Source organism: Ambystoma mexicanum, chromosome 4q (genome assembly GCF_040938575.1).
Source record: "Ambystoma mexicanum isolate Mex_15411 chromosome 4q, UKY_AmexF1_1, whole genome shotgun sequence".
Classification (NCBI taxonomy): Eukaryota; Metazoa; Chordata; class Amphibia; order Caudata; family Ambystomatidae; genus Ambystoma; species Ambystoma mexicanum.
Window position 1 is genome coordinate 789,211,945 of NC_090928.1, and position 18,713 is coordinate 789,230,657.

Sequence of the window (18,713 nt, forward strand, 5' to 3'; positions counted from 1 at the left end):
GGTCTACTTTGTCGAAAGTGGTGGAGAGGTCGAGTAGAACCAGGATGGAGGGGCGGCGGTCATCAAGAATATTGAGGGCATTGCATTTGTGTGATTGCTGTCTCTGTGCTGCATCAGGGTCTGAACCTGGATTGGAAGATTTGGTGGAGATTGTTGGTTTCCATGTGTTGCTGCAGTTCTGTGGCTACTGCTTTCTCGATGATCTTACCCAGGAAGGAAGATGGGGGATGGGGCAATAGTTACCTAGGCTGTCGGGGTCCAGAGTGGGTTTTGTCATGTTGTATTTGCCTCCTAACACCAGTCAAAAATGTCATGCCACAGTTTGAAAACAGGCTCTAAAAATGCTGCGCCCTTGTAAGAACACCTATGTGCCCTTGACCTTAACACCTGTAAAACATGCCATGCCATATTAATACACATTAAAGTACCCTACCCCAACCCCCCACGCCTCCATCACATAATAACACTCAAATTGACATTGCTTTGCCCAAATAACACGAGTAACACATGCCTTGCGTCAAAAAATGTCCAACTCCAATGCCCCTCCTCGGGCCCCAGCCTCTCACACACACACAAACACACACACACATGCACACAGACACAAACGCACACACACAGATACATGCTCACACACAGATACAAACACAGACACACACACAGTGGCATGCACAGACACACACAGCTAGAAACTCTGCCACCTATCCTTTAATGTAGACTTTTTACTCAAATGTTTGAATTGTTTGCATACTTGCACATTCACAGCAGGGGCAACAATACCCTCTTGCCTCCATTTTTCTCGCAGTACAGGGGAAAGTTCCCTCTCTGCCCCAGTGTTCTCAGAGCCTATGCCTACTTGACTGACATAACTATAGATTTCACTTCATGAGGTTGTCATTTTTTTTGCAATAAAGCTAAGAACATTGTGGAAGAAAGATGTGCAATAACTGATATTATACAATTCCCAGTACTAGTAAATAATATCAAGGAAAATGTAGAACTTGGAATAAATTGAGAGAACCGCTGTTTTTGCCTTGGGATGTGTGTGATGTGGGATAAACAGGAAGCTGTGTGACAGTTATAGGTGGTGACTTTAATGTGAGACAAGGGTTGGGTAATGAGCATCCTTTGAGGGTCCGCCTTCAATCCCCCATCACTGATTAATGAGTAAATGTGTAGAAATAGTTTATTCCTCTGATCTATTCTGGTGGAGTTTGTTTGCAGAGCATTGAAAAAAATACCTGACGGAAATCCTGCGAAATAGACATTTGATGACAGCAGTAAACACAGCAATATGCATTATAATATCAATGGAAAATTGGTGCTTTTAACTAGTGTGATGCTCTGACAGTGGGCAGAAACCCCTGAGTCTTATTCTAGAAATAAGGCTACTTCTCCTGAATAAAAGTAATGACCATTACATTCTGTCAAACTAGCAAATAATCCCAAGGAAATTAGACGGTCACACACACGTATAGACAGATGCAGATACATACACACCTTCATACACATTCACCCACCATCAGTCACTCACCGACATAGCTTCTGTCATTCACAGTGCAATCTATTTCACCAGCGCGCTGGCACCTATGTACACCTTTCACATTGTATTATTCATACGTGTGTACTTACAGAGACCTCATCGCATACGTACATGCATGCATACACTGGCAGGCACTTACACACCCCCTTGCATACATGCATGCATTCATCATACATGCATGCATTTATTCATACACACACACACACACACACACTCCTCTACCACAGTCTTACACACAAATATTTTTTCTTTCCTTACCTGTTTCCTGCAGACTTGACATGCTGCCGCCTCCTCAGCCACCCTCTAGGCCTCTGGCTCCTGCGCTCTGTGCAGACAGGAACTAGGAAACAGAGACACTTCCTGGTTCCTGCCATGTGCGCAACAGAGCTATCTCTCTCCAGTGCAGATGAGCCTGCACAGTGATGTCAGTAAATGCCCACTCAGCAGTGCTAAATGGGTGTTTAAATATTGTGGGTGCGCGTTGCCCACTCAGGCCCTACCCTGTCTAGTGCCTCTGTATCCATTTAGGGCGTCTGAAAATCAGGAAGGCTTCGGTTAGTCTTGGGAGCATTTGTGATCCTTGTGGAAGAAGGAAATCGACTTCATTATGGAATTGGGGAGAATAGACAAATAGAGCTTACAGCAGTCCACCCAATCTTCCTGTGGATATGTGGAAGTGTGAGGCTGGTCATCCAAGCAGGTATTTCCCTTCCACATATGTGTCTCTTCTGCATGTCCCTATGAGTGGATTCCCTCTTATATCGCTAAGCTACGGTTTTGACCCTACAAGACACGTAGACTAGTTGTCCTTGTCACACTCTGATGAGAGGTACCCTGAATGCTTGGGAGGAGAACGTCTTTGAGACTTGTACACATGTGCTATTGCTTGGCTCTCTCGCTCTTATCAGGTTTGGTTCCAGAAGAGGAACATTGCCTCCAGTTGATCAACCCTTCTGTCTGGGGGAAATTCCTTGTTGACTTCTTTGGCTGCTGATGTCTGTAGGTAAGCTAGCCTGAGGAACAGTGCGCAGGGCATTCCCTGAATGTATGGGTGGGGTGTCCTAAGCAGCCTTTCGACCAACCGGGTGATTGATTGCTGTTCCTTCATGGGGTCCTCCATTATGTTCATGTAACTTACTTTTTTCTAATGGGGTGCAAATGCATAGTCTGTTTTTTATAGTTCCTACCTATGTCCGTTTTGTTCAAATTGCAGACGCTCTTCGGCCTTGGTTGTCAACTAATCAAGACTCATCATTCGGGAGCCTTGTATCAAAATTTACATATAAAACTCCTTGAACGCGATTTTTTTTTAATGCAAAGCTTTATTCAATTGTAATTCACAGCGTAATCTTAAATTCTGTTTGTTCAAAGAAATGCAACAATAAAATCGAAAAGTATTATCATTGGAGTATAATCTTCCTCTCCTTCATGTTAACATTGACGTTAGTTAAAGCATAATCTATTTGTATTAATTTCTTTCTAAAATTAGAGCCTGGGAAAATATTTAAGATGTTCCTTCAGATGTGCTGGAAAAGAGATATGGTGGAAGAGATGAGTATTGATAAGTAGAAGTAAACATTCAGGTGGGAACATCTCGCCAATTCACACCTCTATGAATCTACAGAACCTGGCTGTAAAAGGTAAAATAAAAATGTATGCATCAAATTGGTCCCATGACTAATTTAAAAACTTAGCAGGAGAAGGTACCAGTCCGAAGAAAAATGGATTCAATATGCCTTCCTTCAAAAAATTAAACACACTCAAAATAATAACTTCCTGCAAATTATGATTTAACACTTCAAACGCAATGCTGGAATGAGTAGTCAAAGATGGGCTCAAGATATTGAGTGATTAGGGAACTAAAATTGTTGCAAACTAAAGAAAGACATTGACAACAGTGTATTGGTGTCATATTCATGTTCCCACACATATCAAACCCCATCCCAGGTGCAGTTATATGTAGATCACATCCATTGTTTCTAGGCCGTTATATCTCTTAAATAAATATTATCAGAGAACACATTATAGCAGATATACAAATTTCTAAAGCATCAGCCACGTCCATGTAAATTAGCATCAAGCATTCAAAAGTATGTAGGAAACAGTTTTGCCCCAATATTCCTGTGAGTTTGGATCACATATCTCCTTATTTCTTCTTGCTTGTTTTCTCAATCATCGTTTCCACGATCATTGCTGTTTCTTCGTAGCTTTCCATGCGATCATCTGAAATCTTTTCAATGGATTCCACCACTTCTACCTTTTGGTAACTCATCGAAGTAGGCAGGTTATAGTTCCTTGAGAGCATTCCACTGCGTCGATCCTCTTTGCCAGAATATTTTGTCTTGCTGTTTGCCTGTGACTTTAGTGAGTCATTATGTTGGTCACCTGGAGTAGAGTCCGAAGCTGGCTCAGGCCTGGTGACATCTGGTGGCTTTTTGGTCTCATCTTTCTTCTCATCTGACTTGTCACCATTGTTGTTCTCTTTGTCTTCCTCACCGTCTTTGCCCATTTGTTGATCATCACGTCCCTCTGGGTTGCCATCATCTGAGCTACTTTCTTCATCTTCATTGTCTGCGGGTTCAGGAGGCTCCGGAACCTCTGGAATTGGCAGCACGTCAGAAGGCATTTCCCCATTGCTGAGAATAACTGAGATCCCACCTCCGGCGTGAGGAGAGCAAGAAAAGAAGTAAGGGTCCATGTAGCTTGACTCACCTGTGACGAGAACATAACGACCTTGCGTAAAGTACTCATTTGCAGGTTCCGGCTTCTTGTGGCCTCTCATTCGATCACGCACCATTTGGCATAAATTGTTGAAGGCTCTGCTGATCTGCGCACCGTCTGGGACATCTTCGGGAAGTGCCTCTTCATATTGCCTAATAACTTCCTCTCCTTTTATGTGTGCCTGACTAGGACATTCATGGGCTTGAACTATCTGCTGCCTATCATTACCACCAGTAGAAGTTTCCAATGCTTGTTCTTCCGTGTCAATCTCACTCGTATCTATAGATGCGATCTCTTTCTTCCTCAGAGCTTTCTTTGGAAGGCCTTTTTGACGTGGTTTGGCTGTTGCAATATCTTGAATAGCCATAGCAATATCTAAAATAAGATCAAAGGAAATGTGTCAGGATATTAGTGGCTATGTTCCAATGCACTACTGTCGCTTTTGTGAATGGCAAAGTCAGGGGTGGACCGGAAAGCAAAAGAGACCCTGGAAATGTTTATAGAAGTGGCCCCATATTACACAGTGTGAGCAAGTGCAACCCCTTTCCCATAAGAAAATGTGGAAATAAAATAGAGGCCCATAATGCAGAGGCCCACTGGAAAATCTTGAGAGTTCTCTGTGTGCTGTCACCCCCTAGGCCAATTGCAAACCACTGCCCGGAAATTCTTCTTGAGCGTGAGTGCATGTATGAGTGAAATGTTTCTCAGAGCTACTTAATGTGAGCGAAGTGCTTATGGATGGATTGATTGGCTTGCTCAATGGCAGTCCTGGTGCATTATATTTTGAATCACAAGTAGCTTTGCGCTTGCACCGCAAACCCATGCATCTGTTCTTTGTTAAACCAGGGTCACCATAAGGAACTATTTACTCATGCACAAAGATGGCTCTCGCGCCAGCACCTTGCAATGTGCCGCCAGAATGTTATCATTATACATACCCTGGGCGGTATCACAGAAACTCTACATGGTGCAAGTGGAATTTTGGACGGTATTACCACTTGGGGAAAAAAAATCACCCTTGAGCAAAAATCCTATTCTTTTATTGCATTGTTGCACTGGGGCAATATACTACAGAATAGTAAGAACCCTAGGGCAAACTTTGCTTTGGTGCATACATGCTTTGAAAGAAAGTGTTTTGCAATTTAGCAATTTTTGCTCTGGCGATAATACAATGCAAAATGTCACTTGTCCTGGTGCAAAGTGTCTTCAATTCCTGGTGTCGGAAGTGGAGATAAAAAAAAAAAAACATTTAAAACAATTATTGTTACATTTCAGTAACAACAAGTGTACAAACAATCGGGCTTTTTATCTTTTATTATATCACTGATATGAAGAACGCTCTTTTGTTTTATGGCACACATTACATGCCAACATGTATGTCAAGTAAAGAGATGGGAAACGTGCTTCCAAAGCCACACAGCGAGAGAGATCATGGCTACTGGCTACCACGTTACGTTAGAGCAAGAATAGAGGACTTCTGAGTAAATGAGCTCCAAGTATGCAATGATATTGTGAAGATGTGTTCTGCAGATGTTAAAGAATACATTTACATTAGGTTTGCTTTTTTTCCGTATTGCCTTTTGAAGTCACGTTGATTTTTAAACGCATCTCTGTGCACTCTTTCAAAATGCTATGCATTCCTATGAAAAACTTTCCAGTTAACTTTCCCATTACAGGCTCAACGTGTCATGGCCGCCATGCATAATGCACCAGGAAGCTGGAACCCTGGGGGTTGCATAACAATGTGCTTTTAGCATGAACTGCCAGACACAACAGTTCAGTCAGGAGTAACAACAACAGCAAAAACCCAGCCTTATTCATTCAATTAGAACCAGGCAGGAGCAGTGCAGCCACTTACGCTATCATCACTCGAGTTATTTCTTGCCTCCATTTTGTGAATGAAAGAGGAGTTCATTAAATGCTCTTGATCGTTTTTATTCGGTAACACTGATACCCAGGAGCTTGCTGCTGATATTTCTGGTGAGAACTGGCCTTTACATGCAGCTCTTGTTCACATTCAGGTTTTCTCTTGTACTCACATAGATGAGCGTTCAAGAACCGCAATGGGTCCGCACATTGCTTAAAAGAAAGTTTCTCTGCACCCTCGGTGGAGCGAGAAAATCAATGCGTAAAATGTATGCGTAAACATTGTATGCGTTGATTTTACTGCAAGCCATATTTTAGTTCATTTGTATGGCGGAGTGGCGGTGCACATGATAAGTTACAATTCTTCCTCACCTTCCTCTACGACGGCAAGTAGGACCCACCATGCAAGAGAGGAACGGGCTCTGGCCCAGACATGCCCGTTCCTCTATTGCATGGTGCTCCGAGGGGCAAAAGGCAAGCCGAGATGAAGGGAGGAGGTGGCGAGGTGAGGAGAAGAGAGTGCTGGCCCGGGCGAAGGATTATGTGGACAGGTGCTGTGCAGGAGTTCCTCTCGGCGTGGGCAGCACAGGGGATTTCTGAACCCCTGATTAGCCGTGGGCCGCTGCTCAGAGGGCCATTGTGTGGAGTTACTTTCAAGGTTTGTCATCTCTGGACATATGTTTAGCAGGGGTTGCAGCGACACAGCCTGTCTGCCCCAAAAATCGTTCTTTTGAATTGCGAATGTCACCTAAGATGAACCTTTATCAGCTGAGAAACTAAACCTTTGCAGTGCTTTTTTTCCTCGTCTCGAGACAAAGAAGAACAGCGGGAGCTCAGTTACGTTTACCTCTAAGCACAGTGCGGATTGATGAAAATGTCCATGCATTATACCAAGTACATTGGGCATTATAGATGTGGCCAGTGGGGTATCAAAGCATGGCGAATACCACATATACAGCACAATATGTTACCCTAGTAGTGCCCCAATAACACACTGCAACCTGCAAATGGGCCTCAGTGGACCACCTGCCAAGGTTTCTGGAAGTTGCTTATGATCTTGATCTGTGATCTATGATATGATCTGATATGATAGGTTATTTATAATGCGCTTAATACCCATACAGCAGTGATCCCAATCATAAAAGTGAAACAGGCAAGCCCAACAGGTATAACTTATTTTCACTCTTTTGGTAGCGCAGTCTGAGGGCAGCCTATACCCTTCAGGAGAGGTGTGAGCTGATACAGTTGCAAAACAAAAAACAATAGTACTATGTTCCCAAAATACCTTAGTTCTTGTCTTTCGGATCTCAGCAAAGCCAGGCTTTTCAGCATCAGACCAGAAGCATGGGTACATTTGCGCTGGGCTGAGGTCAAGTCGGAGAGCAGCAGCCTCAATGATGCAGTTCTGTTTGGCGGTGGTGCTGATTTGCAGGTAGAAAACACTGGGAACAGTAGGCCATGCCAAGTGGATGGTACTGGAAGACTCGGTGACCTCTGGGCCCGGACAAGGGAATACTTGCCTTTGGCGCTGTGCAGGCTTGGCTGACACAACATGGCATATGTTACGGCAAAGATGTCAAAGCTTCAGCATTGTCATTGAGCAGAACTCTGAGATTCAGGGATGGTGGAGCGTTGAGGTCCAGGATGATTATGATGGTGTCAATGGGGCCAGCACTGAGCAGCTCCGCTCAGGAGGGCCATGGGCCCGTGTGGGGCCGACAGGCCAGTGGGCAGACTGCAACAGGCCTGCTCGAGCCATCCTTACAAATCTCGGGCCGAGCAGGGCCTGATGGGAGAAAGGAACTGCGCTACAATCTTCTCTTCTGCTGGGCTCTGTCTGCTGGAGCTTCTCCCTACCAATGGGACAGGCAGCTCTGCAGACGCTCAGAGCTTCCGGGAGGTGGGGGGTTGGGGCTGGGTCATGGCCTGCCTTCTCACCCTCGCTTAGCAGGGCTTCCCAGAACTGACCCAACCCCTGCCCTCTTGCATGCAACTCATACTTAGCTGGCAGGGGAGAATCTGATCTCAAGGGCAGATCTCACAGGGTGAGGCTTACCTATTGCACATCGGATTTGCTGACCCCCGCTATGTTCCCAAATGCGGGATACACAACTGCATTATTTCTGGTAGCGGGGGACTGCATTCGTGCTCTCCCCCGATTTATTGGTGAAAGAAAAGGTGAAGTGCGCACTAGGCCTGCCAGGTTGCATACTTTATTATTGTGCTCACATTGCATTTCTTCAATTAGGTTCACCTTTGGGTGATCGCTTTTCCACATTTTATCTGTTGAATTGAATTATGCTTCTTTCATCAACACAGAAGTAATGTGTATTTCAGAGATACGCTACCATATGTATTGGGCGCACTGCACATGCTCAGGCAGCATCAATCATGCTTTGTACAGGACAATGCTGGCCTAGATTGGGAACAACCAGCATAGACATGTTGCTACAGAGGCATATTTTGGGTATAATCAACATGACAATGTGTTACATCAGTGACAGTGCTGTCTTACACTGTGGACACATTGATCATTAAAATGTGTTTTGTTGTAAAATGTTCTTTTCTGCTGTTGGTGACATGGAATTTTCATGTTCCCCTTTAGAACTGATTGTAAACTTATGGCTTTTTGGTCACCTTTTCTGCTGTAAAATGCACCATTTCAACCTCATATTTGAAAAAAATTATTGGGGGAGAAAACCGCCCCAAACCCTCCCTAGAACCTTATAGCTCCCTCGCTACGCTCGGTCGCCCCCACTATTCCAGAAAAGTATTAACACATAGACACTGAAAGAAATCACAAGCAACTAACCTTTGATCACTGCCCATGACACCAAAAGCTATCTTTGGGACTGCATGGCTATCACTGCCTGTGATGCTATTGTGTCAAAGGTCACACAATATCGCTTTTTAATATGCTGCTTTGGGTGAGGTTGTTGACTTTTGTCTCGCTGGCCCACTCGGTGACAAACAGTTAATGCTTCGGCCCCACATTCAGAAAGGTTGGACAAGCCTGCTCTACGTCATGCAAATACTCCCGCATGTGTGCCAACATACATTGCATGCTGGCACAAATGCTGTGGATTCCATTGAAATGACTGCCATCCATAAAGAGCAGGCAGCGTTTATTAATTTTGCACAGTAGAGTGAAAACGGGTGGCGCCACCTTTTTACACAATACTTTTCCTCTCCGCCATGCAAAAGTGGAGAATTAAGCAGAGGGGACATGCTTATGCAAAAGTATTAACATGATCGTTCCCCTCCATGTAATTTATGAGGAGTTCTGTAGTCGCTCAATCTGGTGTGTAGGATGGCGATTGAGCCTGCAAGAAAGCAGGGACTGTGAAGCTGCCCACAGTCCTCATCAGCAGCTGTCCCTATCAGATTTCCAATGTATTGCTATGGGAAGAAATATTTCACATTTATTCCATTGTCAGCAATAAAGAGGTCATGTTTGCTAATTGCATGCAGGAGACCACCAGCGCTTACACTTATGTGTGATCCTGCTGTTGCTGCTTTCACTGTCCAAAAGAGGACTGCATTTGTTTTTATTTTTTACATCTGTTTCCAGGGGACATCTTAAGAGTTACTTTGGGATTTGAGGCACTTTCCTTAGTGTGTATATTCACCCAGGTTTCCAGAGCAAAGGGTTTGCAGAGCCAAGGGCTCTTGCAACTATCCCTTTCCTGTTTCAACACTTGTTCCCTGTCAGCTCCTGTTTGCTACAGTGAAAAATATAGCAAACGCAAAGCTCACAAACAGCATACAAATTAAACTCCAACACAGGGCACCAAAGAAATATCTAATAGTATACACCTGAATTCTGCACTTGCTCAAACATGAAATCAATTAAATCATTAGCACACACTCCTCAGACATAGGGCCTCATTCCGAAATTGGAGGTAGCCATGGCGCTATTTGCGCCATGGCTGCCTCTAATACCGGCACCGGCACTGGTCTTGTTCAATGGGGACTTACCAATGCAGTCCGACCCTGGCGCGACCGGTAAGTCTCCATTGAACAAACCATTCCCCATTCTCATTTGAGCCCCCTTAGAGCTCAATGGGAATGGAGAGGGCGCTAATAATGGGCTCGCGACTTGCAAGCCCGTTATTAGCGCCCTGGTCCCTTAGCGGGACCCATAAGGGCATGTGGTCAGACCACACGTTCCTTACGGTCCCCGCCAAGGGACCTTGGAATAGGGCGGTAAGGGAATACCGGCACCGGTCTCCTTACCGGTGCCCAGTATCCCTTTCCGCCCAAGTCGTAATGGCCCCCATAGTCTTTACAACAGAGAAATGGTTCAAACCCCACCACACAAAAATTATGCCTGATAGGCTTTCATCACACTATCATCATATACAACACCAAAACCACCTACACAAGCAAAGTGGCATTGTCATAATTTGGAAACATCCACTCAGACTCCCCCACATTCCCCCATACAGTGATTCTGAAGTGTACTCTCTTATTGGCTCTCCTCCATCACATCTACACCTCATCTTCATCCGCCTCATTGACTCCCCACGAACACACAATCCTAACTTACACACAGAACTGACTCAATATCTACCATGGCAACGTTGACCCTGGTAACCAAGCAGCAATCCCATACTTAAGAGTATCCTCACTACACTCCCCGCCTATGACCTCATACAACTTATCACCTACCCCACTCACATAGCTGGCAACATTGTGGACCTTTTATCTCTGTGGAACTTCAAGCCTGAATGTTGTGGTCTGACAACTTTGCAATCTCCTTCATGCTGACTCTACCACACAACATCCCCCACCTGCCAAACACCCCCTTAATCCCCAGCAATACAAACCAAATATATTACATATGTAGCTTTAGCACCAATCAAACCACTTGCCTCCTCTCCAAACACATATCCCTCCATTCTCCTCAGCAAATAAAATAACTTGATCACACAGGCCCTTGACAAACCCCCGAACCACTAAAATCACAAAAACCCAAAACAACCACCATAAACCATGGTTCAACATTTCTCTCCTCTCTTTGTAGCAGGAAGCCAGATGCCTAGAAAGAGCCTGCCGAAAGAACCCATGCTCCAGAACCAGGATACCTCTCAGACACTACTGCAACAAATACAAAACAGCCACACGGAAAAGCCAAAGCCACCCACTATCTACAAGAACTCCAATCCACCACCATTCATAAACAGAAACCTTTCAACATCATCGAATACTACTTCAAACCACCATCCACACCTTACACAACTCCATCCACTGCACTATGGAACTCCTGCATGTACTACTTCAACTCTAATATACACATCAGGCAAGACCTCCCCTCACCGCTCCCCCTTCTACCACACAGTCAAACATTCCACATGGGCCACCTTCAACCCCTTCAACACAGACACCCTAATCGGCTTACTGCCAAAACAATACCTGGACACTTCCTGGATAATGCATGCCCATCTCAGGCCACATCTAACTGCATCACTACCATTACATTGCACTGGCTCAATGGTGACTTTGGCAAGAGTGTAGAAGACCTGGCTTTTTTAACATGTAATATAGTAATTAAATGATGCAGCCATTTAGATCTTGGAAAGAGTAATCTGCTAATCAGATTCCCCTTTCAGAAGCTCCATTCCAAAAGCATTGTGTACCGCTGTGTCCTGCTGGATCAGTAGCCTGATCTGCAGCACTTGCTCTACCAGTTGCACAGAGCAGGTTCAGAGGACACAGTTGCCCATTTGTCAGCTGTATTGACAGCCAAGTCTCTGCAACGCAGGGGCTGCATTTTAGACTTGCACTCAAATTCCCAAACCTACATAACTATGTGATTGCAGTCCTGGTGGCAAGTTAAACTGTAAATATAAGCAAAACCTAAGTTTGAAGTATATTTACAGCCAGCATATCTCACAATCTTCTAAGCTACATCAGTTTGATATCACATGTGTTTCAGTTCTGTGAGACCAGCTCAGCTTCGAAAGGGTTATGTGTATTCCCTCAGCTAGGCTGTCTGTTGGAGATGCCAGCATGGTTGTAGCCTTAGGAGCTGCCTCTTTTTGTTCCTTTGTGAGGGCAGGCAAGTCCCTCCCCGGAGATACAGCCAATCCAAAGGAATTAGTCCTGGGAACTGGATCAAAGGGCAAACCATTCACAAAGGGAGTTGCCTTGAATGAGGGTGCTACATACCAATGGGTCCTTTAATCCTATTGAGAAGGGAAGGGGTGTGGGGTTAGTGTAGACAGAGGGAATACCTCACAGCTGGAGCAAGGTTCTATCATCTTGTTTCTCTCTGCATCTATCTTCCCTTTCTGTCCCTTCATCTTGTAGCACAAACCACTGTGGGTGTGATGCCAGAAGAGAAATTCCACTTGTTCCAAGGACATGGCTTCACCCCTTAAGGCAGGTTTGCTTTTGTCCAATCACTTGTAGACTTTTGCCTTTAAAAATAAGTGGTCTCCCACTCCTTCCCAGATTCACTTTGGAAAAAACTAGGTTGTTGGACCTTTGTTGGACCTTTGTTGGAAGAGTTGACTTTCCAAAGCCTTCCACCAACGTGGTGAAGGCTGAGTGGCAAAGGCAAGCTCTGTTCCTTCCCCATCTTCAGGGAACATTGGGGGTGAACCTGCTGCTGGAACAAGACCTGCTTCTCTGCTAGTCACAATATTGCACAGATCCTCATTGTGGTGAAATACGCCTGAAAGTGTGCAGTAGCCTCCCTTGCTTTGTGAGCCTGACATGACAACATGGAGTACAATTGTCTCTGAAATCCTTGAGAAGGACCCACAGCACATAACAGCCATGACAGCCAGGATTCCTGCAGTTTCTGCCATCAAACTTCTGTAAACCTCGATTCACGCCTGTTCAACTGCATCGAACCATCAGGACCTACTGGAGTTTCCTTTAGCACTCACCAAGCTATTTGAACTTGAACTGCATGTTCAAAGACATTGCTGCCCCAGAACTAATCACTCGCTTTTTGTTGCATCTGTCACCTTCAAACAGCCGTTTGTCCTGCCAGCATCTTCACTGCCAATATTCATCACCAGTTGACTCAACGCTAGTGGATTATCGAGCTCTGACCATCAGACGCTGCATTGAACCACTTGAAAAAAAAACTGTGCATTCAGTCTCCAGCATGTCTGTTGTCTACTTGACTGCCAAACTGACCCTGGTGTCCCTCACGTTCTGCAGCCCCATCAACACTTCATCAAACTGATCCTATAGAGCAGTGGATCCAGTCACCAGCATCTTCACAGTCAAATCAACTGACAAACTGACAGTGGTGGCCCTCAAAATGTGCCCTTCTTCAAGCATGGCCTTCAAACCACAACAGGCCAATTAAGTACTTTTGACCCATTAACTGTCCCCTTGTGTAATTCTGCACCTTAGAGACTGGTTGGTCTATTGGTCACCTTTTTTCCCCAGATATGTCCTTTTAAAAGAACAATGTGGCAATTAAAATTGCCTTTCATTCCTGTAATCTGGCCCAGAGTGCTGCATTCTCTCTTATCTTGCATATGCTCTGTTCTTTCCACAGGGGGCGGGCGGTTTGTACACTGTTTTCTATTTAGTTTTCTTGCAGATGGTGTGTTCATATTAAAGTATGTATATTTGTATAGAACCTTGAGGACATTCCCTTTATTTTTTACTTTTATGCTTTGCTGTTTTGGTTGCAACTGAATCACACTCACACACATCTCGAGAGTAAAGCCTTCATTCGGACCATGTCACAACAAAAGGCGAAGGAGGTGTATCTCTTAGCAGTGTATCTTTTACCTTTATGATTGGTATCACTATTGGTTTATAGAGGTGTGAGGGCTGAGTAGGTGGGTTATTCACTACTCACCTCTATGCCCCAGCCAAACAGAAGCCATTATGTCATCAACTCATGCCTCTCACGTGGTACTATTCCATCTGCACAAGTATCGCCCTTCCACAAAAAAACATCTCTCAACTAAACGCTTCCAAAATATACTACCCAGTTACTATCCTGTCATACCTTGCCAGTATCATGAAACACTTCATCACTCCCCTACTACAATAACACATTACCACACACCGCATCATCAACCCATTCCAATCTGGCTGTTGACCTGGAAACAGCACACAGACCACCACATTTCATATCATTGATGACATCCACAACATCACAGACACAGGACACACAGCACTATTTGTATTCCTCAACTTCTTTCAAGCTTTCAACATCATTGATCACACCATTATACTCAATATCCTGCCCCACAAGATGAACTTCTCAGGCACCATCCTCCACTATTTCACCTCCTTCCTCACTGACAGCACATAATGTTCTCCATGCCCACTAATCAATCAGACCCCAGCCTTGTCAAACATGGGGTCCTACAAGGCTCCTCTCTGTCTCCTCTCTTCTTTAATCTATATATGAAATCTGTTGGAAAGATCCTTAGCAAACACAAAGTCAATTTCCACCAATATGCAGACGACATGCAAATATACTTCCAAATCTCATCTAGTTCACAACTCCACACCCTCAAAACCTTTCTCTCTGCCATCACCAACTGGATGGCCACCCACTTCCCCAAGCTCAAACCTCACAAAACAGAATATCTCTGCATTTCACCCTCTCCCCAGGCACAAACAAGACTTCACCCCTGGATCAAAGAACTCACCACAGACAACCCACAACTATCCCTCTCCACACCTGTCAAATCCTCTGGCTTCACCATTGATCCCCCCACCTTGCCTACACACACCACATAGCTGTCACCAAAACATGCAATCTACACCTACATCTCGTAAGCAAGATCAGACACTTCCTTCGTGTTGATGACTTCTGCACTGCAGTCCAAACAGTTATTCTGTGCAGGCTGGACTACGGCAGTGTCCCCTCAGTGGACTCCCTAACATCACACTTGCTCCTCAGCAAGCCATGCAAAACACAGCAGCCAGAGATGCAATCCACCTACCCAAACATTCACACATCACCTCAGCTCCTGTCCAGCTCCACTAGCTGCCTTTAAACTGGAGACAGTAATCCACCACAGCCAGCCAACCAGCATCCTCTACACATTCCACTCTGCAAAATGACATTCACACCAACGAAATGTACACATTGGGAACCTATAACATGGTATACCTTGAGGCCAAAGCATGTCTGGGGATACTTGTGGTGTCGTGCAGAGTGGATGTGACCTTTTTGGGATGGGACTTAGCCTGATTTGCGTATGGTCTTTCCCCTTCTGTAATGGCATGGCAGGCTGAAGAACAATGGCTTGGACGGTTTCCCAGAGCTGTGAATGTGGATATCATTGATTGAAAACCTTCCAGCCATTCACTTTTGGTTTTGCATTACACCATACCTCTTCACAACAGAAATGCACCGTCCATCACCGTTTTTAGAAAGACACTCAAAACATACCTATTTCCCCACACATAATCCTGCCCTTTGACACCAGCATTTGCCTATCCTAATCATCCTATCCAATTCTGGAAAAATGTTGTAACTTCTGTTTCACCTCACACCTTTACAACCTTTGGACCATGTAAGGTGCTCCTAGACCCACTCAGGAGGGCCAGTACTGGACAAAAATTCAAAATTAGTACAGTACAATAAATTATGTGCTTCTAGTTCCCTTCATACAATTGTGAACACTATTGAATTGTACTCTCTGCTTTGAGAGAAAGAAAACAATGGCCACAAATTACAGTTTGCAGGGAGCATTTAACTATGGATTCCAATCAAATCCACCTATTTACCAGGTGTACATGATATGCAGATTTCATTGGAATTCATTGGGCCTCATTACAACTCTGGCGGTAGCCGTGCCAGTAAAATGCCGCCGGAGTTGCAAGAACCTGGTCATGCCGAGTTCGGCGCACCCGGTAATTGCCCATTTGTGGCTGCTGGCAACAAGGGCCTCCCCATCCCCATTTGGCCCCATAGGGTTTAATGGGGAGGGAGACGTCAGATGCACCGGCGCATTCAGAGTGCTGCCGGTGCATCCGACGTGCTCTGCTCGCTGGTGCCGGTCTGCCTGCAGACAGGCTCCCACGACCACAACACGTAGTATGGCGGTCCGGGAACTGCGGTACCGACATGCTTACCGGTACCATAGTTCCCGAACCGCCATGTTTGTAATTAATTTTTACACCTGCTTGAAAATCTTATGCAGGCCGTAAAACTGGGTGCTCTTCCAAGATGGATGAGGAGAGCAAAGTGGAGATGCATACTTCGCTTTTCTGCCCTCTTGTACCTTGGTGAGGCATTGAAATGAGATGGAGAGCAAAATGAAAGCATACAGGTGATTTTACACTTCCATTTAGCACTCCACCCAGTGGAAAATGTACCCCATAACAGTTTTCCCAGGTTAGTACCAACTATTTTGCTGGGCGGCAAAACATTGACTAGTGGTAATTTAGAAAAGCAATACTGCTCCCTTACAGAGGTGTTTGCGGTCACAATTAATTTTTATTTTAAAATATTTGTGCACAGTGATTTGATACTCTGCTAGGGATACCTTTTTGCCATGAGATAAATAATTCACTGGTAGCATTAGAGCACAAGCAGCTACCCAAACGTCCCAACAAGGTATTTTGCTGTGAATTAATGGAGCTCATTTTAGACAAATGAGTAATTTGTCAGTGCGGAGTCGTTACGTGTTGACATAAATGTAGGTGGCACCATGCCACCAATTTTTCATAATTTGCATAGCAGAGTGCAAAAGTGCAGGGAAAAGGCTGTGTACACATGTGTATGCTGTGTTTTGTCCTGCACTTTTGCACTCCTCCATGCAAAGTGAGTAAACGCTGTGTGGCATGCTGGCATTTCATTGAGAGCACTGATCACCATGCTCGTATGGTAAGCAGTGTTCACAATTACAAATAAATGCTGCCTGACATGTGATCATGTTGGGCAGCTTTTACAATGGATCCCTATGGGGTCCACCTGCTTAATTGCTGGTACATAAAGATGGAAGACCCCATTGGGATCTCCAGCATTTGCACCAGCATGAATAACCATGCCAATGCAAATGCTATAGTATTTGTATGGTGCAAGTTAGATGGTAGGAGCACATGTTTTGTTCCGCCCTTCCTCTCCGCCATACAAATGAATGAAAATGGAGGGTAGCATTAATGGAAGGCATACAAGCCTTACGCAAGGCTTTTATGCCTTCCATTAACGTTATGCCCCCATTGAAAATGAGCTCCAATGTGATAGTCTGGCGGTCTGTGAAATATGCAATAGTATCCGCTAAACTAGCATGATATCCTGCTCATAATGGTTAGAAAAATATTTTAATTTGTTCTCATCCTACCGCTCCCCTCCTATCTACAGCTGCATCTGCAGCAGCAAAAACAGTGAGGTTGAAAAGGTTGCAGAATGATTGCCGAAGGGTCGATAATCTGAAGCGGCTCATGTGACCTTCGCACTAAATGTGGCCTACTGGCTTCATGAACAGCACATGTATTTGTGGAAATAGACAATTTCATAAAATAGAAAATCAGGAAGCACACCGATATTAGAAAGCATTTGGATTCCAGGGACAGTGTAATTGCAAAATATACTCCACCCCAAACATGAATAGCCAAATCACTGAGTCATGCGTCAAAAATGCTTGATGAAAGGCAAGTTCGCTGAACTAAACCACACGTTTAATGCGGAGTACATGATTGTTGTTGAGGTGCTGTCATTTACCAAGATAAGCAGGCACATTGAACTGATGAGAAGCAACCGTTTGGATGCATTCAAGACATTTGATAATTCCTTTGCAAAGTGCATTGCTGCTATTCCTGGATTAGTTAACAGTCATTCGCCGACTGGTTTGTAGTGCATAATAAACAGCAATTCCCCACAGCGGATGTAACAGGGCAGATAATTTGAGGTGCTCTGTAGCCACATTTGTGCAGGGATGCCAGTGAATCGCCTACTCGGTATAGCTCTATAGCCTTATAAATACTACTAAGAATCTACTAACAAATGGTGTTAAAGGATAACTAGAGTGGTGGAAAGGTAAACTTTCAGCGTGTAAGGTAGATCGTGTCAGTTTCAATATGGGGGGAACTGGATGACACCAACGCTCCCATAATTGCTGCGATTAGACAGAATACATTTTCATCATACTATAGGCTTCACTATAAATTGGGCGGTATCGTGCTGGTAAATCCTCTGGGATGCCACCCAACTCAATTAGCTTTACTGCGATTTGGTCCGGCCCTATTAGCGCTGGATCATAAGTTGCGGTGGTGGTGTAACTTCCATTTTGTCTAGTTCATAGGACTCAATGGGTAATTTTTGGTGCAATTACTGCAGCTGTAAACGTGAATCCTCTGAGTTTCCCCCAAACTCGGGATTGGCTGGAGCGGTAATGGGCTGTAATAGCATTACCGCTGCATTTTTTCTGCTTCGCCCAACCTATAGTGATGCCCAATGTCTAAAGGTTGGCAGGAAGGCATCTGCGTGACAAAAAGCCAGCGTGTTGCCAATGACATGGTGCATGTGACTATAACAGAAATGCAAGCACTTTGTGGTGTACTGTACAAAGTAAAGATCTGGAAGAAGTGCAGCAGTGACCGGTGGTTCCTATCGGCATTGGGGAGGCTAAGTAAGTTGAGGTGGGGG

The 18,713-nt window shown here is 44.7% G+C and overlaps 1 protein-coding gene and 1 non-coding gene across 2 annotated transcripts in view; one reads left to right on the plus strand and one right to left on the minus strand.

Moving 5' to 3' along the window:
* Positions 1–3,674: 3,674 nt before the first annotated feature.
* Positions 3,675–18,713, minus strand: part of BFSP1 (beaded filament structural protein 1) — a 523,750-nt gene continuing 508,711 nt past the window's right edge. The window contains 1 exon segment of the mRNA XM_069607288.1: positions 3,675–4,636. Coding sequence (XP_069463389.1) covers positions 3,675–4,636 — 962 coding nt within the window.
* LOC138468580 (U1 spliceosomal RNA) lies at positions 8,124–8,285 on the plus strand. The gene has a single exon (XR_011268345.1). It is a non-coding gene; the product is annotated as a U1 spliceosomal RNA (small nuclear RNA).